We start from the raw sequence: 27,302 nt of genomic DNA, 5'->3' as shown, positions 1-27,302 counted from the left end.
TACATTGTATTCATTTATTTTATTTATTCACTTTATTAAATATAAAAAATATTAGAAGGATAAATTTGTCATAAAATATTTAATAGACTTTTAAAATATAATTTTACCAAACAATAGTTACATAAATGTGTAGCATATTAAGTTTATGTATAGCATATTGATAGGGATGAATTCTGTGCTGACACCTGCTCACCCTCTATCGCTACATTAGCATCTCTCACACATCTTTTTCATGTCAACTTCCTTGCATTTACATCTTTCATATTGGTTCAAAAGGAGCATTGATTCTCTTAGAATTCTTGCTTTCCTATGAATGAACTTATGATATATTTTTTCATTTCATAAAATCATTTATTTGGAGGAGAAGAAATGATGCATGCTAATTTGGTTTGCTCCATTTTGCCCAATCATATAGACAACCTTCATGTAAGAATTAAGAGACACCTATCACATATATAAACTACATTACATATCCTTCAAAATCTAACAACCTATATATATATATATATATATATCATTGTCAATCTTCATGGATTACTTATTTTTTGAATGTTAATTGAAAGTCTAACTAAACATTACTATCCTTTGAAAACTCATTATGATTACATGATGACTTTGATCTTCACCATTTGGTCTAAGATTATTACAGCAAGTTCAACACCAATTGCATGAGTGCAAGGTAAGTATGGAACTTTGTTGTAGTCCCCTCAACAGACACCATGGTAGAAATGTCAAACAATGTTGAACCAGTGTGTGTGTGGCCATGTTGCCTTACTTGTGGTGGAGTCACCCAAGTGAATGGCCAATATTTTCTTAACTATTTTGTCTTGATATGGACTGCCCCACCTGATGCCTTCACCAAATCAACTTGCAATGAATCCACCACATTGCACAAAATGTGAGAGAAACAAGAAGATGGAGAGGAACTTCTCTTGTCATTCATTCTATGGGCAGTGACAAGAATGGTTCAGTAGGATAAGAGTAAGTAAAATAGTTGAGATAAAGTTCTATATAAATTGTGATATTATGTACTACACATTTTCTCTAAAACAATGGTGATTTTACAATTGTCCTGTGTCCTGATTTGTTTTTCTCCCTGAATTTCTACTCAATTTTTCTTATCCTATAAAACAAGGGAAGTTTATGCTTTAAACAAAAGAAATTTTCTATTTTGAGCTTTATTTAATTTTTCTTTCTGGTCCTTCCATTATTTGGCAGACAACCCATCACTCTCAAGTTGCAACAAAACCACCAAGTTACATACAAAGTTAGAGACAGAAGAAGATGGAGAGAAACTTCTTCTAGTAAGGATTTTGCAGTGACAAGAATGCTCAAAAGGATGAAAACAAGAAATATGAGCTAAGCATAAAATAGTAGTGATTTTATATAAGCATAAAAGAATTATCATCACTCTTTCCCTGATTTTTTTTAATCAAAATTTTCATCCTATAAAATAAGGGAAGTTTAATCTTTTTTAAAAAATGTATATTTTAACCCTTTTCTTCAATTTTACTTTAGCAGACATAAAGGCCTTCATGGCATATAATGATTCCATTATTTGACATAAAACCCATCACTCTCAAGTTGCAACAACTCCAAATTGCATAGGTGAGAGAAACAAGAAGATGGATTGGAACTTCTTTTATTTATTTATTTATTTTGGTGCAAAGACAAGAATGCCCGAAAGGAGAAAAACAAGGGAAAAAAGTATGAGCTAAATTTCTATGAAAAAGATCTATGGAACCATCATCACTCTCTCCCTAATTTCCCTCTCAAATTTCTTACCCCATAAAACAAGGGAAATTTATTCTTTGATAAAATCTATATTGAGCTTTCCTTCGATTTTGCTTTAGCACATAAATGCCTTCACGTCATATGTTCCATCCATCACTCTCAAGTTGCAATAACTCCACCAAATTACATAAGAAGTGTGAGAAACAAGGAAGATGGAGACAAAATTGTGTGTCATTGGTTGGCAGTGATAAGAATGCTCAAGGAGAAAAACAAGTTAAAAACAATCAGCTTAAGTTCTAAAATAGTAGTAAATTCAGATCAACAAATAAAATTATCATCCTGTATCCTAATCACTGTCTCTCAATTTTTCTTATCCTATAAAACAAGGAAGTTCATGCATTTCTCTTTCTAAAAGAAAATATTCTATGTTGACATTTTCTTCAGTTTTGCTTGGGCAGCCATGGAAGCCTTCATAGTGCTTTGCCATATAATTCTTTGAGTGTTTGGCATACAACCCACCACTAATTTGAGGCAGCTCTCACAGAATAGTGCTTTCCATTCAGGAACACTTCCTTACCTTCTTTTTCTTTTGTGGTCCAGTCAAGAGCTTTGGGGAGGAATCATGCAGTCCATATCACAAAACATTGTGTTGTTAGGACCAATCATAATTTCCTGATGAATACTTCATAGGTAAGGAACTCCATCAAGTCTCTAGAGAGTTAGACAAGTAAATGCTAGTTGAACCTTTCAAGCTATCAGGGTTTATCTGCTCATGGTCAAGCCTAGTGACTTTGGGACCCTCAGATGCAAGAGAAGAAATGGTAGACTATTCTACTCTACAACAATTAAAGAGTTCAAACAAACATCATGCTACTTTTTACCTTAGATGTTTATCTTGATTATTAGTATTATTAAAAAATAATAATTGTCTAATTTTTTGAAGGAAAAAAGTAGAATTTTGATCCCATTTCCATTTATGAATCCAACATAAAAATTCTAAAAACATCCCTAAAGAACAGCTGAATAGAACATAAAAGAGTATATCTCTACCCATACACAGCCATCATGAAGTAAAAGCTGAGATAACTTCTCTTCTGTTCTATTTGCCTCAGAAGTTAGAAGATGTCATCCTCATTAATTGCAGTATGGATCAAGAATTGTCACCATTAACGGAAGATGTCAACTCTTTAATCGAGTTTAAGATGACTGTAAATTAAAAATAAAAATACCAAAATGGTTTGGTGAAACTAATGAGTACTTCACTTGTTAAAATTCTTAATTAAGACCACCCAAAAATGCAACCCAAGTCAAATATCCATACCATTCTTCTACAAATATGTAATAGAAAATTATGGTCACATGTCATGATGTCAACATATATATCCATAGCCTTTATAATAATAATAATAATATATAATCTATCACAACCTTTTGCTCATTGTGTCAACAACCAGTTGGTGAAGAGGCTTAGCATAAGAAAAAGTTGGAGGGTGGATGACAAAGTGATGGGTATACTCAAGGAGAAGCTTCCATTTTTTACATATGTTTACTCGGGAGTTGGAATATCCTGTTTATTGTGATCTTTATTCTTTGCAGATAAGTCTGGGATATTTGGCAATTACTGATAGGAATCTGATACCAATTAGAATTGCAGTTGAGAAGATGTGACTTACTATAAACAAAAATAATTCTCCATCTTTTGTAAACAAAAGATTTGGGAAGAATGGAATTGTTGTGTGTTATTATTTGTTTAAGAAGCATGACAAAGGGTTTTTCCTCTTCCCCTTCTCTGGGAAAGGCAAGACCTTGGAATCCTCTTAATTTTATTACTTGAAATCAGATGCTTGGAGGTGATAAATGCTGTCTTGATTAGTTTTTAATGTTAATAACCAAATACATCAAATGCCATCATTCTGAGATCAGCCCATGCTAGATATAATTGACAAACAATAATCATACACATCCATATAATTATAATATATCTAATAGTTTAAGGAACATATTTATTGCAAGTTGGGTTTTGGATTCAATTGCTGGTCATTGCATTTGTAGATTTGATGCTATTGTTGAATTGCCATTTCCCAATCAATTCCAACATGAATATTTTTCTCTAACACATTTCTTAATGAATCCCACTCAAATATCTTCTTGTTTTATGTTTGGCTGCTCCTTTTTAAATTTTCTAGGTTCTTTGTATTTTTCCTTTATATATATTCCAAATATTTCTTCTTTCTCAAATTTAGATACACCAGGATGGAAACCTCAATAATGTTCCAAAACATTTGATTTCTTTCATGAGCAAGTAAATTTTGGATGGAACATCTATCTAACTTGCATCATTTGCTTGTTTGAGATGGGATGGTGATTAAATTATTTGCATACTTATGCCATATTTTTCCAGCAATTATTTGCTCAATAAAGATATCAATAATGCACTGACTTGTGCATTGCATGTTATATTTAGATAAAATAACATTCTAATACTCTTCAATCATTCTTGTGGTTGACCCAACATGAGCTTGTCTGAAACCCAAGTTTGACTAAGCCTATTGGGAGACTTCTTTACTACAATTATATTTAAAAAACTTAAATCAAGATGATTTGAGTTCAAGCTTAAACCAAGTTAAAAAGCCTCAACTCAGCTCTAAACTATTGCTTCTTACTCCAATAGCTTACAATTATGTGCTTGATCAAAAGGTTTAGATTCAAGAAGCATCATCTCCTTTTCCTCTTGAGATCTTGACCACAACATTCCCACCAAATTGGTTTTGGTTAGGGAGGGAGGGGTGGCTTTTAGGATCCTCTCTCCCTGAGAAAAAGTCCATGGTCAAATCAAATAGCAAATTAGTAAACCCTTCTCCCCAAAATACATCACAGAGGATAACTCACTCTCTCTTTTCATAATAAAAATAATAATAAACATGATGTACATGACACTATAAGCAACCTAATGCAGACAAATTTTGGTGTGGTTAAAAGTCATATGCTCAACACCCACAGAAACCAATCCACCATAGTAGACAAATAGAAAGAGCAAAGGCAAGGAAGAAAAGGAGGGCCTCCTCTCCTCTTCCTTCCTATTCACAGGGCATCATAGCATGGTGTGGTTAGCATTTGAGTTGGTCATTTACTTGACACCCATAGAAACCAATCCACAGTGGACGTGTAGAAAAAGCAAGGCAAGGAAGAAAAGGAGGTCTCCCTCTTCCTTCCCTATTCACCTCCGCTCCTTTTTTTTTTCCCCCACCATTTAACTCTATGCAGCAATGGACTCCTCCTTCCCATTGGATTGTACAGATTCCAACCTACAAGCCCATCTCACCCTGTAAATTTCTTTCTCTTGGTCCCTCTCCGGTCTTCCATTCTCTCTCTTTCTCCCCTCGCCCCCCCCTCCTCTTCCTTTCCTTCCTTTCCTTTTCCCTCTCTGGTCTTCTTGGACTGGATAGAAGAATTGGTGTAGCTTTATGTTGGTGCTTATCGAAAGGAGGGCTGTGCTTGCTGTGACTTTGTTCCGAGTCTTTGAGGACTCGATGATATTTGTTTGAAGGGGCGCAAGAAGATGTCACGGAACTCTTTCTAATTTTAGCACCAAATTCTCACATAAAAAACAGTTCTTTCCTTCTTTTTTTTTCTTGATTTTTCTAGCTCTCGATTTTGCGCTTGATCCCTCCTGGGATCGAAAGGAGGGGAGGAGAGGAGAGGAAAGGAGTGGTACATATGGGAAAGCAAGGACCTTGCCGCCATTGTGGAGTTACAAGTGAGCACTTGTTCATGTTTATGACCCGTTCTGGATCTCTGTCTTGCTTCTCTGATTAGTTTCTGCCACTCGTCTGCTTCTTTTAGGTTCTTTTTCGACGGTTTAATTTCCTCAGGTTAACAAGTCGTTCTGGGACACATTAATTTTCTTCTTCCCGTTAATTTTCTAACGAGGGCATCATTTTGTGATGCAAAGGCTTAATGCAATCGTTCTGGAATCGATTGGTTATTGGCTACTTCTTTCTGGTTCGTTCTGCGTATACCTCTTGCTCTGTGCTTTTGCTCAGTTAGGTGGGTAAAGGACCGACTTCATCCTGCGTGATATCACCAAATGAATTCGGTCGAAGACTGTGTTTCATCTTAATTAAGATTCGCCTCTGGTTTTATCGTTAGTGAGCCACAATTGAGGCTTGCATATCTTTGTAGTATGTGATCCAAATTGCTTATTAAGAAGCATCCCGATAATTCTGGCAAAAAAAAAAAAGGGACTTTAAGCAGTTGCTATGTCAGAATTTTTTGAGAAATTGCAGTGAACTTCAGAAGGAATCACGAATTTGCAAAGGATATGTGTTTCCTTCTCCCTGTTTTTGTAGCCAGCAAGAGAACATGGATCCACTTGTTTAGAATGGTTTCCCTTGGTGTTTTACCTGCCTCTAGTTCAGGAACTGGTGGAGAAGGTTTAATTTACAACGATATAATTTGTCCATTGGATTTGATAGGATGAGATTATTTACCTTTTCCATTGGCAGCATAGGTTTCATAACAAAGTGATTACTCATTGATCATCAGTGGGAGATCTAGTAGCAAGCTTTTTGGACTTAGTGTTTTCTAGTAGGCCTTTTGTTGATGGACATTTAAACTTCGGGTGTATTGCAAAATAAAATTAGAGTTTTATGTTTTTAGTTATACAGAACTTTGATAGAATGTAATTATAAGGAGAAAAACTTACATGTAGATCTTACAGGAGAGTTGGTGAATTTCTAGTTTTGTATTCTCGCTCCATACTCTTCCTCAAATAGGATCTCATGTAGTACTACTGTCTTCTTGGAAAACCAATTTTTCAGCCTCAATGCTCATTACTTAAAAGTTATGGCGAATGGCTATTCTGTCGTTGGCAATGTTCTATGATGCTCAAAACTAAGCTATCCTTCTATTGATGAATCCCTGAAAATCTCATGTGCAATTTACAAGCATTCACTTGTTTCAAGTAGCAAATGGTATTTGTTGTTCCATTCTCTTTTATTCTATAATATTTTTTCCTTTGGAGCACCCATTGCCAGGATGACTTTTTGGAATTTGAAACCCAAAATTAGGGATTTCCATTGGCATTATCCATAAGGCTGTTTGTTTCATTTGTTTTTCAATAAGACTTTGCTAATCACATTGTCTATAGATTATGCAAGATATATATTGATTTACAAATTTCTTTTGTTCTCTATTTATTGTATAAACATTATCCAAAGAGATAGTCAATCAAACTTCAGAGTCAGATTTTAGTTACAATTCAAATAACATGGCGTTGGATAGAAATTACATACTAGGCCAAGGAAATAGTTACTTGAGAGGGTCTCACAAGCATTTGGTTTTTTGAAGTACAGATTGCAATCTAATTCTTGGTTTCCTATTTCAGTTACTCTCGAACTCACATTTGCCTTTTCATGGGAATGGGTTTTTTTTTACTTGATAACATAATTCTGTTGTCATCTTTATTTTCATTCATAAGCTTACCAATTTTGTTTGAAAGGAAGAAGACTTGTTTTAGTTGATAATCTACATTTGTGTGCCACTGTTCTATTGACAGATGTGATCTATAAGAATTTTGTTTCTAAGGAATCATATGGTTGCTGAATCTTCTGTTGAATAGGTACCCCTCTCTGGCGGAATGGACCACCTGAAAAGCCAGTTTTATGCAACGCATGTGGTTCCAGGTGGAGAACAAAGGGTTCATTGACAAACTACGTACCACTGCATGCTCGTGAATTTTTTAATTCAGATGAGTTAAAAGTTTCAAAAATCAAAAGTATATCCTCTAAATCCAAAGAGCATAAGTTGCAAAAGAACAAACAAAGTAAAAGTACACTGGAAAATGAATGTGAAATTCAGTATTATGACCAGAACTTCCTTAAGATCGTTGAAGGAGATGTGAGCAATCGATCCAGTTCTGAGTCTGCTATATCTGGTTCAGAAAGCTGTGTACATTTTGGGACCACTGATGCAAGTGATATAACAGGTTATTATCCTTTCCATTTAATTGTAAACCTCAGAAAAAACCTTAGACAATACCTTACTATTTGAATGACTGATTGCATTGGTTTTATTTTTCATATTTTATCATTCTTGAGTGGAAATGCAGAATTTGTACTTACTCGAAGAATGATACTATCCTATTAACCTCGAGACAGTCTATTCAGAAACAGGGTTTTAGTTTTCACTTTTTTACTTCTCTGGGAACAAATTCTAAATTTACCTAGTCCAACTTGAGGTACGTCAGCAATCATTGAAGTCATATGCAGATAGGATTTTGCTGACCCGAATACTAATTTTCTGACTATTCACTCTTATAACACAAATTTGACATATATCTTAGCCAATAATCCATCTGATGTATGTGTCACTAATGTCATATTTGCTCTGTACTTTGTGTATTTCAGTTGCTGCCATTTTCCATCATTTTCCAGATAATTGGACTTTGGAATTTCTCTTTGGATGAGGCATGTGGTAAATGAAAGAGCTTCTTTTGTCAATCAGATGCCTACCCCTGCATATCTGTTTTGATTCCAAGTTTTTCTTTCATTTACAAATCTGGAAAAGTAAATTAGATACACAGTTTTTTTTCTTTCCTTAGAACTGAATATTTAGCTACTCCACAGAAAGATATTATATGAAAAGAAATATAACTAGCATTGAATGAAAATGAGTAGAGATACTTCTGATTTTGGAATCAGTATAGATTTATAAAGTGCATCTACTTCCCCTTGTGCATTTGTGGTGCCAGATTCAAGTTATTCAGCATCTCGGCCTTTTGGAAATATATGAACACATTTACAATTCTTTTCCTCAAAAGATATTGGAACATGCATTTCTTTCTTCTACCCAAAATTCAAATGTTAAGCCCATTGTGCATTTGAAGATGAACTTCGATGTTCTAGAACTAGTAGTTTGATTTATGAATTGAAGAACTATATATGAATTTTTTTCCTAATTGGACTATGATTGATTATCGCTATCATAACAATAGCTATGAATATATTGTTCATTTGCTGACAAGCAATCAGAAAGTGGTAGAACAATCTGTAGCTAATCAATTAATATGCTTCAGGAATTAGCTATGATGCTAATCATGTTTTCTTTTACCAGTGAATATTTTCGGACGAGAACTAGTTATCACTAGTATATTAATGGAGAGGCTGAGATCCTCTTGGCTCCACCTCTTCTGAATATCATTGTCATTTTTCCTATGTGTCCTCATGCAATCAGACACTCTGCATTTAGAGATAACTGAGGTTGTCACATGCAATTTATTCTGGTGTCAGTGTTCTAAGGGAAGACCTATTATAAATAACCCGACAAAACACTACGATAAATTCACAGCATCTGAGTATTGTGTATCCCTATTCAAAATTTTTAATGAATTTCCATATTTTTTTCTTATTAGCAATTCTCAAAGATGTATACTAGGTTCATATAATAGCTGGCTTTTCTTCTTCTTAGTTTGAAGTTTCTTATTTTCGGGAAAAACAAAATAATCCGAGTTTCAAGCCTCGGACTTCACAAGTATGCCTCCGTTGCAGTCTTACGATACTTTGTTTGCTTTATTAAATATGGCATTCATATTCTTTTTGTTAGTATGTGATAGATAAATGTGACTGAAATGTGTACTTTTTTTCTTTCTCATTCATACAATTTTGTACCCTTTTTGTACTTCTTATACTATAGTATGTGCTGATCTATATGAGGGTGAACTTAATGATCAACAATACTGTGTCAGTTCCAGCTATGGGCATCCATCTTTTGAAGCTTCTTATTGTAGTTACATTAGGCTCTAACTTGTCACCAATATATATTTATTTTCATCTAATAGTTTTTCTTTTTGCTTCTCAGGTTCAGTTCAGTCCAATGTAGAGCATTCATTAGTGCCATCTAAGAAGAGGACATTTACAACTCGCCCAAAACCTTCTGTTGAAAAGCTCACGAAGGATCTGTATTCTATATTGCATGAAGAGCAGTCTTCTAACCTGTCCAGAACCTCAGATGATGATTTGCTTTATGAAAGTGGAACTCCACTTGGTTCTTTTGAGATCGGGTATGGAGGTGTACTCATTAGACATCCAAATTCAAAATCAGTTGAGGAGGAATCAGAAGCCAGCTCATTTCCAGTATATAAATCATGCATTACCAATGAAGATTTCTCAGGTTCAGCATCCTTATCTGTAAATACTAAAAGCAAAAAAAGAAGTTATCTGAATTCTGGTACTGACCCAACGAAGTCTACAGCACCAGTAACCCAGGAAAATCCAAAAAGGTAATTTCCTGCATACATTTTTGAAAAAGAAATGTATATGCTCATATCTGAATGATGCTCTTCAGGCATAGACTCATTGAAACCAGAAGATTATTCTTTACAAAGCCCACCTTTTGGTAGCAAAATTATCTTGATTGAAATTTTGAAGTCCCATATTTTGTCTGTCCTTTGCAGGGATTTAATATTGAACGAAAAGTTAAATAACCTGCAAAATTGGAATTCTTGCCTGAGTTATGCTGATTTAAATGTAAGACTATAGTTCACTATGTCTTTTAGTGGCTATATAAGTGCATTACACTATGCTATGTGTTTGTGATGTAGTCTGCAAAGCTGAGATTTGATTTGACAATATCACCTTGGTAGGTTTTCATTAACTTTGAGGTCTTCATGAAATATCTGACATATGAAGAACAACAACGATTGATGAAATATTTACCATCTACAGATGCTGCCAACCCCCCTGAAAGGTTTGTTGCATTTCAGTAATTTTGTTTAGTAATATAAAGTTGCTATCCAGTCCTCACACTATCTTCTTGCTGATTTGGCAGCCTCAAAAGCATGTTCACAAGTCCTCAGTTCTTGGACACATTATCTTGCTTTCAGCAACTGTTCCAAGAAGGAGTTCTTGATCTCTCATTTTCAGGAGCAAATGCTGAAGAGTGTAGGACTGTGGAAAGGCTTGCATTACTAAATAGCACAAACCTTCAATGGTCAGAGTTCTACCAAGACATAAAGGTAAAAAGAATGGTCCATACGAGCTATGCCTTTGGAGTAAAATCAAGCTGTTTGAGTCGTAAGTTCTGATTGATATCTCATTTGCTGTAGGGTTCATCCTCAAACAAGAAAAGAGGAAATGGAAAGCTAAATAGACAACTCCTTCCTGGTAATTCCAATTTGGCTTCTCACAAAAGGATTTGTGAGAGGCAAAATCAGAACTATCCAGCTCTGAGTCTTCAATATTTCCACTGATTAGATAAAAGCATGTTGAAATAGGGATATTAATTTTCTTATGCATTTTCATTCTTCTGTTAACCATGGTCAATTCTAACCATCAGTATCTTTTCTTTCTATTTTCTTGGAATTCGTCACCCCTGATGTACATCATGGGTGTTATACAAACAAATATTTAAATTATCTAAAATGTGGTTTTAATTCACGAAAACGATAGTTACTACTGTTGGGCCTATTCATTGTCGCTCTAGTATTGACAAATTATTACTTTATTTGCTAAGATATCCTAAGTTATGTGTGAAGTTAAACGAAATAATTATACTTAGTACTTCTAGAACTTGTTCCACATTCTTACAGTAGAATATTTTGAGGGGAATCTGGAACACTTAACTATGATAGGCACATACTCGTAATCATGTTGTCAAATTTCTGATGGCATTTTCTTGTTATTATCAAGTTTAGGCATCGAGGACGCAAATATCTTCCTGGAAAAAATATTGTTTTGTACTTTGGTTGTCATAACTTGGTCTGGAAGACCTACTGACCGATGACTTAAGTTGTATGAGCCTAAAGCCATATGGCCTAAAATGTTTAAGTTCAAATCATGTTCTGCATGGAATTGGATATAATGGACCTCAAACCACATGACCCAAAAATACCTGTGGTATTAGTACCAGACATTTCTAGGACTAGATCATAACACCTGCCGCTTCCAATATGGGTCTATTTAAGATATCATATTTGGCACTTCAAAAGAGGAATATTCCACCTTGATTGGAAATTACAAAAACTGACTGTCTAAAGTTTTCCAGATGTAAATATTGAGTACTTTGTATAGGTAGTTGAAAATTCAATAAGGAACTTGTCCCTCCTAACATAATTGGTGGTTGTGCTGTGGATTTCAGAGCAGAAGAGCAGCATGAGAAGCCCTAAAAGAGTGTGCAGGTCTGGGGGCATGAATCCTCCTTCAGGATGTTCAAATCAGCTAGAATCTAGTGTTGTTTCCAAAGTAACTGATGACACAGAAGACTTTGTAGACCATGAAGCGGCTTGCATCTATTCAAGAAAGATTTTTGCTACTGCTGCTGATAGGAGCTACTCGCTAGCCCCAAAACAGTTCATCGCTGACAGCTCAGACGATGACTTGCTCCTGGATATGCCATCCAGTGCGTCATTTCCTGAAGCAGAACTCCTGTACCATCCTTGGAGACAAATTATAAACCAAAATGATTCCCCAGCTGAGAGTGGACTTGAAGCTTCTTACCACCCATCTTCAAGTTTCTGCGGTAAATAATTAAGCACCGATAACAGATTAGTATATCCGAATCGCTCATTTCCCTTTGATGCAAGGGACTAATGCTTGAATGATGGGTGTCAAAGTCTTGCTCCTTTTATTTTCCTATAAAACATTTCAGTCTACTTTTATTTTTTTTTCAAGTATGCTGAAAACTGACATTTAGCTTTGAACTGGCTGGGTCTGCTTTGTTTCTTGTATAGCCTTGCAAGAAAGTTGTAATATAACTGAGTGAAATAGGTGTTTGTATAAAGAGTAAAAGGATGGAGTTGCAGAGTTTATATGTATTGCCATTGAAAAAGGAGTGCTCATCACCATACACTGAGCTTTGATTACTTTGTTCATCTTGTTGTTCTCTTCCCAACTTTTGCCAGTCTTGTGCTACTATCTAAGCCTATAATGTTTGTTCAAGCATTCGACATTGATTGTTGTATATAGGTGCTTTAAACCTCTACTCTTCACCGGTGCTACTTGTATGCAAGAAGGACGGAACATGACGAATATGCGTTGATTACCGAGCTCTTAATGGCATAACCGTCAAAGATAAATATTCTATTCCAGTAGTAGATGAATTGCTAGATGAAAGAGAGTACCAGAACCAGATAACTATTGATTTCATGAATAATTTCACTCTTATTCTATTTGATAGATAAGAGTATCTGTGAATCGCATTCTTTAGTTTTCGGATTTGATTAGCTATCTAAATTGAACTCAAAATTGAATATATATGTGTATCTTTAATCTAATTAATAGATATTTAGCCAATGGTAAGGATATATATATATATATATATATATATATATATATATATATATATATATATATATATATACATCGAAATTCTTGTATTCTGTGTATAGTGATCGAAAAAATCTCAATCTTAATTGCTCGAAAATAAAGAAAAAACTGGGCTGGGTTGACCGTCAAAAGAAGAAAGCAGGGCTGGGTTGACCCAGAAATGCTTGAGGTCAAAGATCGCCCGCGAAATGAGCCCTTCAACCCACCAAAGGTCGCCTTTGAAGTTTCTGCACGTGCGAGTTCTTTTCGTTGGTTCATCTGTGGGACCCCTAGTTAAGTATTTAATTGATTAATGACGCCCCGACTCCCGTTACGAGCTCCGCCTCCTCCCATTACTTGGGGAAGGAGGGGAGAAATGAATGAGTACACGAGAGAAGGGACGAAGAGTACGCGTGGTTGCTTTTTTCGTCCTTCCGCGGCCACAGCCTTCCCCAAACCAGCCACGAACCAGAGTCCAATGGCGACCTACGGCGGCGTGCTGCGGCGCTCCGCCGCGGTCGTCGAGCGCGCCCGCGACAGCGCCCGCCGCACCCGCAAGGCCCTCGCCCGCTTCGCCTGTCCCCAGGCCTTCGCGGGGCCGCCCGACGCCGAGGCCGCTGCCGTCCGCGCCGTCCGGAACCTCCGATCCTTCCGCCTGCACTACGCTCTCCTCCTCTGGGTCCTCCTACTCGCCTCCCTCTTCCCCCGCCGCCGCGCCACCATGCTCTTCTTCATGGCCGCTTCCAAGGCCGCTTTTTTCTACGGCGTCCTCCTCAAGGCCTTCCCCAACTCCGCCCTCCTCCGCCAGGTCCTGGACCGCAGGCTGGCGGCCGCGCTCGTGCTGGCCGTGGTCGGCGTCGAGCTGGTTATGACGCGAGCCGTGCCGCAGTTCCTGCTCGCCATGGCCATCGGGCTGCCGGTCGTGCTCCTCCACGCTGTGTTCCGCGTGCGTGACGATCTGACGGCCAGCAGCGAGGAGGCGGCGGCTGCTGCCAACGGTGGCGAACTTGGACCGATGTTGGAGGAGAAGCAAGATCTTGAATTGGGATCCGAGTAAGAGAGCCATAAATTTGTCCTGTTACTTTCTTATTTTTCTTCCTTTTTTTTAGATTCTTTTCTTATCTCTCTACTTCTACTTCTCAAATTATCATTTCTTTACATATTACCAGATAAAAACTTGTTATATTATACTGACAAAAAAATTACAATCTTGATAAGCAAATTCTAGATGTTGAAATTGAAGAACATGTAGTGGCAAAACATTTGTTGTGATCTAAGAGAGGAAGAAAGACTATGCTGGCCAATGCTTTGGTATTGACAATGATTGTAGCTTGCATTACATGTCCAGCTATCATTAGCTTATTCTTAATTGTTAGCAGGATTAGTTGTGGAGCATGAGTTTGCCACAGCAAAAAACTTGTGTCTGATCTGCTAATGTTTCTGGTGGTATTGAGAATAATAATCTGATGCTGGCAGAATAGTTAGCCAAAAGACATAGAACACTATGACACAGTGCTATGGGTATCTGATCACATATCATGATTTCAAGACCAGTTCTTTGACTGGCATATAATTGCAACCAATTCACCAAGAAATATTGATGTTTGTTCTGGTCTTTCAAAAGGAAAAGCATCACCTGACACATGTTTGATGAGTCAATAAAACAGGAAGAACAGTTCCTGAACAAGTAACTTCTATGAGAAATGCTTAAAGGATAAGTTCCTTTGAGCATGCTATCAGCTGCACTTTCAATTAATATAGCTACATGAAAATCCATAAAAACAAGTAACTTCTGTGAGATAAACATAAGCTATATCTGTAAATCATTTCATGCTGACTGAACTCAACCTCACAACAGAACACTCATTTAAATATGCTTCAGGACACCAGGAAGCACTGGAGTACCTCAAAATAGATTTACCAGCTAGAAAAGCAATTTACTGGAAAGAGAGCCATTTATCTGTAAGGCATAAACCACTAGAAGAAGAAGAAGATTATATGGGGATAACCACAGAGCTAAATTCCAGGTAAGGAAAATTATTAGCTACAGTGGTATTTGTAAGCAAAACATGTCAAACAATCAATGTAGGTTTTTGTTATGAAAAAGTTTGGTGATATATGAATGTCTCTATCCTGCTTCTCCGTGCACAGATCATTTGAATTAGACATATAGTTCAATCTTCATCTGTGAATCACTTGATATGATGTGAGAAAATAATTGGATGGGGATATTTAGGTTGTCCCTGTCCTCAGATGGTTTAAAGATACCAACTTGATGGAAAAATAGTTATGATTATTTTATTGTCTGAATATTGGCAAGTGTGTTCAGGTTTTTCTCCAAATAGATGATGATGAAATTGATCAAATGAGATCGAAAATATCAGCCTTCCTAAACTGAGAATGAAGTTGGAAATTATTGTCATAATTATTTTTTTTAACTTCGTAAAGACGCTTTGTTTATGCTTTTTGCTAAGACAAATTTTCTCAATAAAAGAAAATAAAGATAGTAGCCACCTAATTCATCTATTTTATTTTTATTTTTATTTTTATCAAGGGGTTTAGATACGTACTCTTATAAAGTTCAGGAAATAAGTACTTACACTAAGTAGAACATGTCCTCATATTCATCCAGAAAACTAAGGTTAACTTGTAACTGTGGTTTGAGTTAAAACTATATATATTAAAATCTAAAATACTCATAATAATTTTCATCATAATGAGATCTTAAATGATATTAATCATAGTTAAAAATTCAACAAAACTGAAAATGATGATTAGGTGATGAAGATTAATTGCAACTTTCAAGGATACATACACTACACAAGTTTTTAGGATTATATATATATATATATATATGAGTGTTTTAAGATGTGAAAATTTGATAACGTTGACGGCCGGAAACTGACACAAAGCTCCACCTTTCTGGGAACAACGATGGGCTCTGTGGAGCCCAGCACGATCCACTTCTATGGTCTCTCGATCGTGCACGTGCGAGTTCTCGTCCGACACGTGTGATTTGGTCGACTAGTACAAACTCAAAAAGATCTACCCGCCGTTCCTTCTTCTGCTGCCGACTAAAAACCCTTCTCCTCTCGTCGCCTCAAACCCTTTGCTTTCCGTTCTTTATTCACGTCGTGGCCGGTGCCGTGAACGGCACCTCTGCCGACGTCGAGCCTGAGGCCGAGGCACCCTCCTACCCCGCCGACGCGGAGCCCAAGCCCGAGAGGAACGCCGCCCCCGTCGAGTGGGATCCGACCGACCAGGAACTGGTTGTGAAGGCGGAGGACGAGGATCTGTCCACCGAGGCGGTCCCGCCGGCGAACGGTAGTGGTGCAGAGGTCAAGGAGTGGCCGGGGTGGCCTGGGTACAACGTTTTCGGACTCATCGTGTCCTTGCTGAAGGCGAAGAGCATCATCGGCCGAAAAGGGGGGGAGCTTATCAAGAAGCTCTGCGAGGAGACAAGGACTTGCGTATGAATCTTTGATGGGCCCATCGGCGTCCATCGCATTGTGAGTTTTCCTTGTTTTAAGGTTTCTTCGGCGACGTCTATTTTATTTTGTTCGATATCTTACTTCATTGTTTAATCGCTGAAATATTTTGAAGCCGATATTTTGCTCAGCAAGTTACTGAACTTATGTTATGGAAATACAAGAAACAAACAAAAGAACAAAAGGGGCTTTTATTTGTAGTTTCTGTGGAGGTGAGTGTCTTAGGTCATAAAGTTACCAGCCCAAAAGGTTCAGAGCATGATTGAATTTGCCTACTTGGGAATTTACTATAATGATGTTTGACTTATGAACTCTCAATTGAAGATTTTTTTTTTTTATAATTTTGATAGTCCAGTGCATTGCATCATGGTAAGATATTTGCTAATATTTATTTGTTTACTCCTCTTGGATAAAGACGCAGAGGAAGTATGCTCAATGTGTTCTCTCCTGAATTACTTTTATTTGGTAATTAAAATGTAGTAGTGCTGTAATGGTATATAACCCTCAGAGGTACATGAGATGAGAACTTTGAAGTTTATATGTTGCATTGTTTTTCTCTCACTCGCTCTTTCTCTATATATATCTATATGGCATTACAGCCAATCCAAATAATTCAAATTTGAATTATTATGATGGGAATGGAATAAAATTTGCAAGCAAATTTCCAGAATGTCAGTATCTGCTTTAATGATCATAAAATGCAGGGCTGTGTAGGCATGCGAAGTTTAGGTTGCTAAGAATTTACATGTTGTCTTAGACAGACAGTTTGAAAAAATGGGAGGTGTTTTACGTTGTGCTAATCTGTTGAATTTGCATACTTCTCATCATTATGTTGTTAAAAGATCATGGAGCTTCCTTTCAGTGTCTCAATATAAGACTGTATTCGACAGTCTTATATTGTTATCCTTCTGATAACAATATATGAGTATTAAATACAGTGTCCTTCCATGGAAAATGATATAGGTGAAAACCTTTAGGACATTATCCTTCTATCCTGCCGTCTGTGTTCGACAGGCTATAAGAGTATTAAATACAGTGTCTCAATATAAAACTGAGATTGCTCAAGTAGTGAATGTTAGGTTCTAATGTTAGTCTTATGAAGCCTAGATAAATATATCTTCTTTAAGTATCTCATTCTTTCTGGTTCATGCTAAGCTGGATTACTTATGTTTTAGGGTGCGGTTCTCGAGATTTAAGAAGTGGGTGAAATTAATTGGATACAAGTTCTTTTATTGCCAAAAAGCAAAAGCCTATTGGCAATCTGATTCAGCTGATGAATTGCTCTTGGTAACCAAATGCTCAGTGAAGTTCCTCTATGCACCTTGCCTTCCTGTTCTCTACTCCGGGTTTATCCCACAGGACAGGCATATGTGATGGTTCCATTGTAGCTTGCAGTCTTACAGTATCTGGAGATTCAAAGAAGTCTTTTGGAACTTTCAGATGTAAACTGGTCGTATTGACTTGTAGTTCAATTATTGCCATGTTATTTCTGCTTGCTGCTGACCTGCAAAATGTTGCTCACTTGAGGATCGCCAGCTAAGGCAGTGGTTTTCTTTGGGAAGTATGGACTGCCATAATAGAATTGTTAACTGAGATCAGAAATATTGAATCGCTAGCAGCTCATCAACTTTACCATCCAGGTTTATTGGAAGTCAGAATTTTCACAAAATGCACAGAGCTTGGTCTCATACGGGAGAATTGACTGTCATCCAGGTGCTGTGGAATGGAAATGCATCAGTTGTGTTTGTACAGCACAAAAGAGTGTAATGTCTTACAATTTTCAGTCTGTTGAACAAATGTTGTTGGGAGCAAAGTTAAAGTTGGAAGCACAATGCCTGCATAAATGGTTTTCTGTTGGCTATTGGGATCTTGTCTTTGTCAAAATCTAGAAAAAGAAGAAATATTATGATTTCAATTACACATCATGATTGTAATGACCTACCTCATGGTTTTGGTTGACAAGGTTGCAAACTTGGTAATGAGACAATTCATTTAAATAGTGAACATTCCTGCCTCATAAGCAGAATCCAGTATGCATAGGCCAGGTAGCATTTGATGTCCCATTATTTGACGTCCAAGCATCAAGCACAGCTGCGAGACTTGTAAGCTTGGCCTTCACAGACACAACAGTTTGAGTGCACTGTGATCACTTGACCAAAATCCTTGCTGTTTTGACAGAATCCAGTGAAGCATGTGGTGTCTAGGTACCTCACTTTCAACCCCAGCCACCTGAAAACACCTGCCCTCTTCATCCTCAGCAGCGCCTCTTGATCATTCATGCGTGTGAAGTTGTGTTTTGATGCATTCCATTCATCAAACAGTGCTGTAGTTTTGTTGTTTGGGGTCACAAAGTAGAAGCCAGTGTTGAAGAAGTTGGAATCATCAAATGTCTGCCATTGTAGAAGTTACTACTCATCTGCAGGTCCTCTCCTTCCTGGTTTAACTTGGTGAACGGATTCCTTAACCAAATAACATTCATATCCTGATAGCAGAGATGAAAATAATTAGATATGCTGCAGAGATGTTTCTGCATTTTTTTGAAATAAACATGCTTTGTCTTTATTAAGTCATTTGCATTCAGTCATTGCTCAGCAAGTTTAGTAGAATAATTTTAGATCTTGGTGATACATTGACACAAAAAAGGCACTTTAGTAGATGCTTTCTTTTATATATGATTAAGACGAGCAGAACATCACAAGGCATATAGGCACAGCATCTGATGCTTTTAATAGATGAACTTTTGGATTAGTTTGAACACTTAATTCGATGTAAACACACACCATACCAAACAATTCTAGATGTCAAACTTATTTGTTGCTATTTATATTTTGTGGGAGTTAACCATCTGATGTAATATCACACTGAGAAAATGGAATGCTTCAATCATTTCAGGGATGACTTGTGAGGCATATTCTTGCTTACTTGGAAGATGAAGCTGTATCCACACTTGAGGATGTCGCCAAGGAAGAGTGTTCTTCTCCACATCATTTCAATGAAGTCATCAGACATGTAAAACACCTCCTCAGAGAAATCAACACCTTCCATCACCAGCTTGTAGCAGTTGAGTCCCAGAGCGCAGCACTGGTTGAAGGATGTTTGATCGACTACAATGAAGAGGAGGTGTTTGATCAAGAATTATGTGCATTCCCCTTCTCAAAAACTTTGCAGGAAGAGGTTGAGCATGCCATTTTGCTCCATATACGCCTTGTTCAGTATTGCGATGATCGTAGTCTTGTTCGTCACGGAAACTCTCACCAGAGCTGCTTCTAGTTTGTCTTTTGGTATGTTTCTTGTCTGCCCATGTACAATACACAAGCTAGTTGATGAGCTCTTCACATACTTGGCAGGACGAAAATTTCTCGAAAATTTAAAATAGTTTTTTACTTCTGTTTGTACTCAGTATTGCTAACTTGATGAATGAGTTCTCATGTTGAACTTACAGTATTTATGTTGCACTGCAGGTGAATCAGGTGAAAGAAAGTTGTTGATCCCTCAGGCATCCACAAGCAGGTGTAAATGACTCCCAAAACAAGAAAAGAGCTGATGACGAGTGCCATGGCACAGCCGGACATATTATTGGAGAGTCTCATGATGTAGAATGTGTCAAGGAGACACCTGCAGATCCGCTTGAAGTGGTGTAGAATATGGCTTCTCGCAAGAGATAACGAGAGTAGCTATCGAAATCTGATTCTACACAACTGTTCTTTCTTTATATGAAGTTCAGGCTGTAACCAAGCATGGAAGCTTGATCCCGACACAACATGGATTAAAGGAATCCAACTCTTAGATTTGCTTTGGTCAACAACATGTATGTGAAGCATGTAGAAGACTCTTCGCCTTCGCTTTGTAGAATAGTCTCTCTGACCAACAATGCAAATACTGGGTATTTTATTTGGAATGCTGTGGGCGATGCAACTCATCAGATGATGCCATTCTCACCGTCGAACCAATCAAGGATCCGATTTGTGCAGTTCTTTCATGGAGATTGTGACTGAAATAAGCACAGGTGAGTTCTTGAATAATCCTTCTAAAGTATAGTGGTGTCCAAGGTTCATCATCCATTCTGTGCAGAACATGGTCAACTTGAGCATTATGATCTAATGAGATATGCTACTGTTTGCATGAACTACTAGATTCAGGATCCTTCAAAGCCACGCGCGTGGTTATTATTCCGACGCCTTGATGTAGTGCTCAATTAATCGATATTGGTATTTGGTGGACACGTTGGGGTTATATCTTCCTGCTTTCATCTTTCCCACACAACATAGGAAGGCTTGCATGGAGGAGACACTGCAGCTTGCTCGACGCTGCACGCAGAAGCACACCTTCACTGCGCCGCCCTCCATTATTCTACACGAGAATAAATTCAAATTTAAACTAAGGTGTACTAAGAATTCAATTCAAATGTGACTTTTTTGTCCCTGCATATGATATCAGGTAATGTTATATGGTTTACTATGCATTCTTAGATCAGGTTAGGTTGGACGAGGATGAGGTCGAACTCAAGTTGAGCTTAGATTGGCTTTTAGGTTGATCAGAACCCATTCAGAGTCGTGTTGGCTAATAAAAGTGGACGGTTGGTATGTGCCTCGACGACAACGCGTCGACGATTGCGATGGCCCTGATGAGGACATGTGTCGGTGGGTCGCGATGGAGAGTCCGCGGGTTGGTCGACGGCTGTGATTTGTGTTTGACATCGAATGGTCCAACGAGTGAATCATCCCGCAGGAGATCCCACAACTGAAGCAACTTCCCATCGTGACCGTCCACACCGCCAACAACACTCCATCGTGACCGTTGAACTTACTTCGTCCTCCTGGTTAAGGGATCCAATCCAAAGCGAAACAACTTCTCGAAGAAGGGATCACATATTCCTCCCCCTTTCTTTCGCCTTTCGTCGTCCGCTGAGCCAAAGAAGCACGCGCCTCCACGCGACACCGTAACCGCCGCGTCCCCGCCGCGACGATGTCTTTGATGCTCGTCGATTGCTCCGGCTGCCGGACGCCGCTCCAGCTTCCGCCGGGGGCCAAGTCCATCCGCTGCGCCCTCTGCCAGGCCGTCACCTACATCCCCGACCCCCGCGGCGCCCCCGCCCCGGCGGCCTCCCAGGGCTACCGCCCCCCTGCAGCCCCGTCGCCCGGCGCCGGTACGCCGTGGGGCCCTCCGCCGACGCCGCACGGGAGGAAGAGGGCCGTGATCTGCGGGATCTCGTACCGTTACTCCCGGCACGAGCTCAAAGGTTGCATCAACGACGCCAAGTGTATGCGCTACCTCCTCATCAACCGCTTCGACTTCCCAGAGTCCTCGATCATCATGCTCACCGGTGCGCCACCTTTACCCTCCTCCTCGGTTCGATCTTTCCTTTCTTGGAATCCGGCTTTCTGGTGCTTGATAGCGTAGTCTTTAAATTGTTGTCCGGTTTGGATCGGCATGTCAGGGTTGAATAGCATCGTTTGTTAATTGCCTCGGTCGTCAAAATAGCATTAATCAAAATAGCATTGATCTTGAAAGACGTGGCCCTGCAGATAATCTACGGCTTCGTCCACAATAGACTTTCAATGGTCTCCGGATGCCTTTTTCTTTCTAATAGTATTTCTCCGCACAATCTCATAACTACTATGGTTATAATTGTCTCGAGGAATGAGCCAAGGTTCCTCTACTTCCTTAGGAAGAGTTGATATGTTGTTCAACCAGGTGAATACTCCATAAGATAGTTTTTGCTCTCAAATTGCTTAACAAGAAGGGAGAAAATGCAACACACTCTTGTGTACAATATTTACTAACACCAAAAGTGTCAAAAGAAAACAAGGAAATGTGTGATCGTCTGTAGTTATTAATCAAATAGTCCACGAAGCCTCTCTCTTATGATTTCATCTATTGTTACTTTTATCTTAGTCAGGTTCCCAGGTATTATCAAGAAAATTTCTATTTCACACGTAGATGCTGGCCTCCACTGTTTGACTCCCTAGTGGAGCATTCTTCTTTTGCGTTGTCAGTGTATGACAAGCACAGACCTTAGTGTCACATTAAGCTTGCTCCTCTGAAATATATATGACTTGGTATATACATTCTTAAGGTTGTAATGTGTTGTTGCATCCTACAAAATGTTTGTCTACTTTGCATTTGCTGAATAAATGATGGTTTCTTGATAATATGGTTGTTCCGCTCCTATATGTGTGGGATCTCTCCTCCTTCAAGCCTAATATAAATTGTATGTTTCATGAGTTTGTTGAAACTGCATATATCATTTCACACATCATTCAATTTTGTGGCATTAAATCATCTTTCCCATATATCTGCTCTCTTAAATAAAGCAGTTCTAAGATAGATAATTAATTTGCAGAAGAAGAGACTGATCCATATAAGTTCCCGACAAAGCATAATATAAGGATGGCCCTATATTGGCTTGTACAAGGCTGTCAACCAGGAGACTCATTGGTATTCCATTATTCTGGCCATGGTTCGCAACAAAGGAGCTATCACTCAGATGAGGTTGATGGCTACGATGAAACCTTGTGTCCTCTGGACTTTGAATCACAAGGAATGATTGTAGATGATGAAATCAATGCAACAATTGTGAGACCGCTTCCTCATGGAGTAAAGCTTCATGCAATAATAGATGCTTGCCACAGTGGTACTGTACTGGATTTACCTTTCCTCTGTAGGATGAATAGGTATTGACCTATTTCAGATTGTTCTTTCTTTTCTCTATTCCTTCATAATATTGTCTAACTTTTCTGTTGTTTTTACTTTTTATGACATGTTCAATGATATGTGATAATCGTTGCTTGTTAAATTTGCATTGAGTCTCTCCCTTTTGGCAATCTGACATTAATCTTATAAAATATTCTTTTGCAAGAATTCAATGGACAAGTTTAGCAGCCATCATATTTTTTAAACTTATAGTAGGTTGGGTTGCACATGAGCTTTGGAATATCATTGTTGTTGTTTTCAGTAAATTCAATGGCCTTTAGAATTCCTTATGTACTCAAGCTAGTTAGGAAAAAAATTAAGTCCAAAGGTTCACTATTGTCGTAGTTGGTTGTCCTGGTGTCCCTATCAATATACATGGGTTATTAGCTAGAGTAGGCCCATACCTGTGATGCATCACTAGCCCAACATAGTCTTTGGTAAGTTTAGATGCATCTAGCTCACACTATCAAGTTTGTTCACCACACTATTTCCTGCATTAATAAGATAAAACCATCTAGTTTCCAGTGAAACGCAGAGTCCGAAGAACTCATCTGAATGGTGATAATCACTCTTTCTTGGATGAAATATTATGCTAATATTGTTGAAACACATAATCAGGAGTTTTTTAGTTTTGCAAAAAAAAAAAAGGATCTATAATAAGTTTCTCAAGTCCATGATCAGAAGTTTAAATTTTAGTAATTACGATGTATTAATTTTGTCTAATTGTTCACAAAAGTACTGAATTCCATTTGCATGAAAGTTCTACCTTTAAGAATTTCATGTACTTTAATTTCTAAACATATATATATATATGTAAGTATATATGTATATATATATGTATGTATATATGTATATATATGTATGTATGTATATATGTCCTGTGGATGTGCTTTGTGTGTTTAAGATGGCATGAGCTCGGCAATGAACCTGTTCAGGATGAATTCCATCCCCTTAAAACACATAGCATCATGTTCAGCATATCCAGGAAACATGTGACATATACTGTTAAATGTAATTTTTGTGCAGAAAATGGGATGATCCAGTTAGCTGTAGTGGTTAATTCTACAAATTAGCTTCTGTCAAGTCAGATTAGGAGAACAACAGTCAGAAGCTTTTGTGAGCAAAATTACACTTGCTTTTTGACTAGCCATTGTCTTACCACATTGGTAATCCTTATGTCAGACTGATGGTATCCTGTTTGTGGATTTGTAGCTTTTTACTCCTGATTCTGTCTCACCATGAAAAAGATTAGTCTAAAAGAACAATAAGGAATAAGTTTGCAGTTGACTAGCTGATGTTTTTCACATTTGTTACTTTGCCATGCCAAGTACTGACGTCAGATAGTGTTTGTGTGGCACTCTCTTCATTTTGGATGAAGAACCAATATCATTTGCCTATCTCTTGAACAATTAAAATTAGTAGAATATATTTTATTATTTTGGTATAGTTAATTGATATCATATTTATCGATGTAGGAGCGGACAATATATATGGGAAGATCATCGCCCTCGATCTGGTGTTTGGAAAGGTACAAGTGGTGGTGAAGCCATTTCCTTCAGTGGTTGCGATGATGACCAAACCTCTGCTGATACCTCGGTAACCTCTCTTCTTTTGGCAACTAATCCAACTTAGCCAGAGGATGAGTTTCCTCAAAAAAGTATTCGATCCATTGTAAAAATGGTTTCAATTACCAGCCAAAAGTTATGACATATGGACTTTTGTCTTTCAACAATGAAGTAGAATTTAACATGAAAGCTACAAAAAGGTGCTAAAAGCCCTGGAAACATTGGAGCTCAAAAAGTAAAAACATCATAGTGTTCTGGAAAATTACCTGTTGCAAAGATAAAATGTATTAGGTGTCAGAGAAGTTCTCCATCGATAGCAACAGCTACTAGAATTACTTGCAGGAACATGGGAAGGATAAAAGCTTTTTAAAAATGTTTAACAAACTAACAAGTCTTGTCTCATCTCAGCTCATGTTTGAATTTCAAATAGAGATGGCAACTTTGTGGTAATTAACTCCTTTTAGTTCCGTATTGTACAAATTTATTGAACTGCACTCTTAGTTTGTTCACAAAGCTCCATCATATATTTGCTATTGCTTACTGGTCTTAAGAACCATTATGAGTTAAAAATTTGACCACTCTTGAGGTCTCCAACAAGCTAATGAAACTTGTGAAGCCAGATCTTTGTACTACTTGATCAATCCATGCAACAGCTAAAGCTCCAGTTTCTTTGTGTAGGCTCTATCAAGAATCACCTCCACGGGTGCAATGACCTTCTGCTTTATCCAAGCCATCGAGCGTGGTCATGGGGCTACCTACGGAAGCATACTGAACTCGATGCGAACAACCATCAGGAGCACCGGTGATGCCATGGGTGGAGGTCCTGTAACATCACTCCTCACCATGCTGTTGACAGGAGGCAGTTTAAGTGGTGGGCTGCGACAGGTAATCTGGAATCCGCTCTCTCTCTCTCTCTCTCTCTCTCTCTCTCCACCTGACCCATGCATCGTCTCATATGTTGGGTCATTAGATGACCGAATGAGGTTAATGCTCCCACAGCACTTGGGTTGCATGGTTGACATATAACCTTTTAAAAAGTTAGCCCAGACAGAAAAAGGCTGATTTCCATGTCATTACCCCGTGCATTGTTTCTTTTATGTTATCCCTGGGAGTGTCCCTTCTGGGAGTCTTGATCTGTGGCATAGTTTGAGTTTGAGTGGATCTGCAACAACAAATATCATCATTTATTATGGATATATTATTGCAGGAACCACAACTGACTGCGTGGGAACAATTCGATGTGTACTCGAAGCCCTTCTCTCTATGATGTGCCAGCTGCTGATTCTCCAACTCTTAACAGTACAGTACCCGAATATTTACACGATGTAAAATTGTGTGATTCACAATTCCTAGTAGGACATATCTTTTTTCGTTTCTTTTGTTGTAAGAAAGAACTTACATTCACAATTTTTAGACTACTGTTTTCATTTCTTTAATTGCATTGAGAGTTTTTTGTACTACCGTCTGTGTCCTAAGAATTACAACTCGGCTACTGCACGTGAAACGACGCTTTCCTCTTTCTCCATAAAATATGCGAGAACGCTCGACGGTTTTAGCTTCTGTTCGGCCGTTGGCTTGCTCGATTTTGTCAGCGTAGCACAGACGGTTAACTATCAACAAATTATATTAATATTATTACAATTATAAAAGTATATTATTATAACTATAAAAATGAAATATCTAAGTTTATTTATTTTTAATTTTATTAATGAAAATATAAAAATAAAAAATATAAATATAATTTTAATATTTTAATTGATGACAACATCGTTATGGATCATGGATGATTATTGTGGATGAGAAGGGCGACTGGCAAGAGGTGAGGGTCGCTCTATATCTATGTTGGTATCGACGTAAATATCGAGCGATGAAAAGATCACTGATGCAAATACCAAGCAGCATTACTCTGCATCTGCATCGATGTTTACGTAGTTGTCGAGTGATACTACTCGACATCTATATCAATGGTCCTTTCATTGTTCAGTATTTGTATTGGCATTAACGCAAATGTAAAGTAGCCCTCACCTTTCATCGTTGTTCTTTCCATTCATAAAACCCACCTGCAGCCCCCAACTGTCACGGACTTAGCTGGTTTTGCCTAAGTCGTGTGGCACCCTTGCATGTCCGTCCGCAAAGGTCAACCTCCCCGAAGTCTCCCATGTCCCTTAGGACCCACGAAAGAGAGATAACGAGTTAGAGGAAACGCCTCAATCGGGATCCACAAGCAAACATCTCCGAAAAACACTTCATAGACAATGCAAATTACAAACAGACTTTACAAGCTCTGAATAGTTGCACAACAAATGGTAAAATGGTCCATTATAGATCAAAAATCTCTCACACGTGTCCACATGACACAACCTTTATATTACAAGCCTAAAGAGGCCACCAACCCAACTAAAATGGAACTATTAAGCCTTCGGCCGCCCCTCTACATGCTGTACAAGGCATGAGCATGCCAAAAGACACGGACATATATAAGCATTACATCAAACATCTTGTTTAGAAGTTTGTCCGTGACA

The 27,302-nt window shown here is 38.0% G+C and overlaps 3 protein-coding genes across 6 annotated transcripts; all 3 read left to right on the top strand.

The window, feature by feature from the left end:
* Positions 1 to 4,784: 4,784 nt before the first annotated feature.
* Positions 4,785 to 12,601, top strand: LOC135608807 (GATA transcription factor 26-like). 3 transcript variants are annotated; one of them, XM_065101866.1, is made up of 9 exons: positions 4,785 to 5,059; positions 7,355 to 7,720; positions 9,592 to 9,903; positions 9,985 to 10,012; positions 10,187 to 10,259; positions 10,376 to 10,479; positions 10,561 to 10,747; positions 10,838 to 10,895; positions 11,869 to 12,601. In XM_065101866.1, the coding sequence occupies exons 1-9, from the start codon at positions 4,993 to 4,995 to the stop codon at positions 12,255 to 12,257; spliced, it is 1,584 nt and encodes a 527-aa protein (XP_064957938.1). In that variant the 5' UTR covers positions 4,785 to 4,992; the 3' UTR covers positions 12,258 to 12,601. The 3 variants fall into 3 exon arrangements, with proteins under 3 accessions (XP_064957938.1, XP_064957925.1, XP_064957932.1); XM_065101853.1 differs by having other exon boundaries at positions 4,787 to 5,059; positions 9,592 to 10,012; XM_065101860.1 differs by having other exon boundaries at positions 4,789 to 5,491; positions 9,592 to 10,012.
* A 782-nt stretch (positions 12,602 to 13,383) lies between these two features.
* LOC135608797 (uncharacterized) lies at positions 13,384 to 20,941 on the top strand. 2 transcript variants are annotated; one of them, XM_065101842.1, is made up of 4 exons: positions 13,384 to 14,087; positions 17,698 to 18,944; positions 19,415 to 19,803; positions 19,984 to 20,941. In XM_065101842.1, exons 1-2 carry the CDS (start codon positions 13,411 to 13,413, stop codon positions 17,894 to 17,896), a joined length of 876 nt encoding a protein of 291 aa, XP_064957914.1. In that variant the 5' UTR covers positions 13,384 to 13,410; the 3' UTR covers positions 17,897 to 18,944; positions 19,415 to 19,803; positions 19,984 to 20,941. The 2 variants fall into 2 exon arrangements, with proteins under 2 accessions (XP_064957914.1, XP_064957918.1); XM_065101846.1 differs by lacking the exons at positions 17,698 to 18,944; positions 19,415 to 19,803; positions 19,984 to 20,941 and adding an exon at positions 14,917 to 15,358.
* A 386-nt stretch (positions 20,942 to 21,327) lies between these two features.
* Positions 21,328 to 26,237, top strand: LOC135608792 (metacaspase-1-like). The gene is made up of 5 exons (XM_065101836.1): positions 21,328 to 21,845; positions 22,866 to 23,196; positions 24,691 to 24,811; positions 25,459 to 25,665; positions 25,988 to 26,237. The coding sequence occupies exons 1-5, from the start codon at positions 21,488 to 21,490 to the stop codon at positions 26,045 to 26,047; spliced, it is 1,077 nt and encodes a 358-aa protein (XP_064957908.1). The 5' UTR covers positions 21,328 to 21,487; the 3' UTR covers positions 26,048 to 26,237.
* Positions 26,238 to 27,302: the final 1,065 nt, after the last annotated feature.

The sequence above is a fragment of the Musa acuminata genome, chromosome BXJ1-2 (genome assembly GCF_036884655.1).
Source record: "Musa acuminata AAA Group cultivar baxijiao chromosome BXJ1-2, Cavendish_Baxijiao_AAA, whole genome shotgun sequence".
In the NCBI taxonomy this organism is placed as follows: Eukaryota; Viridiplantae; Streptophyta; class Magnoliopsida; order Zingiberales; family Musaceae; genus Musa; species Musa acuminata.
This window is presented reverse-complemented; position numbering and strand designations above follow the sequence as displayed.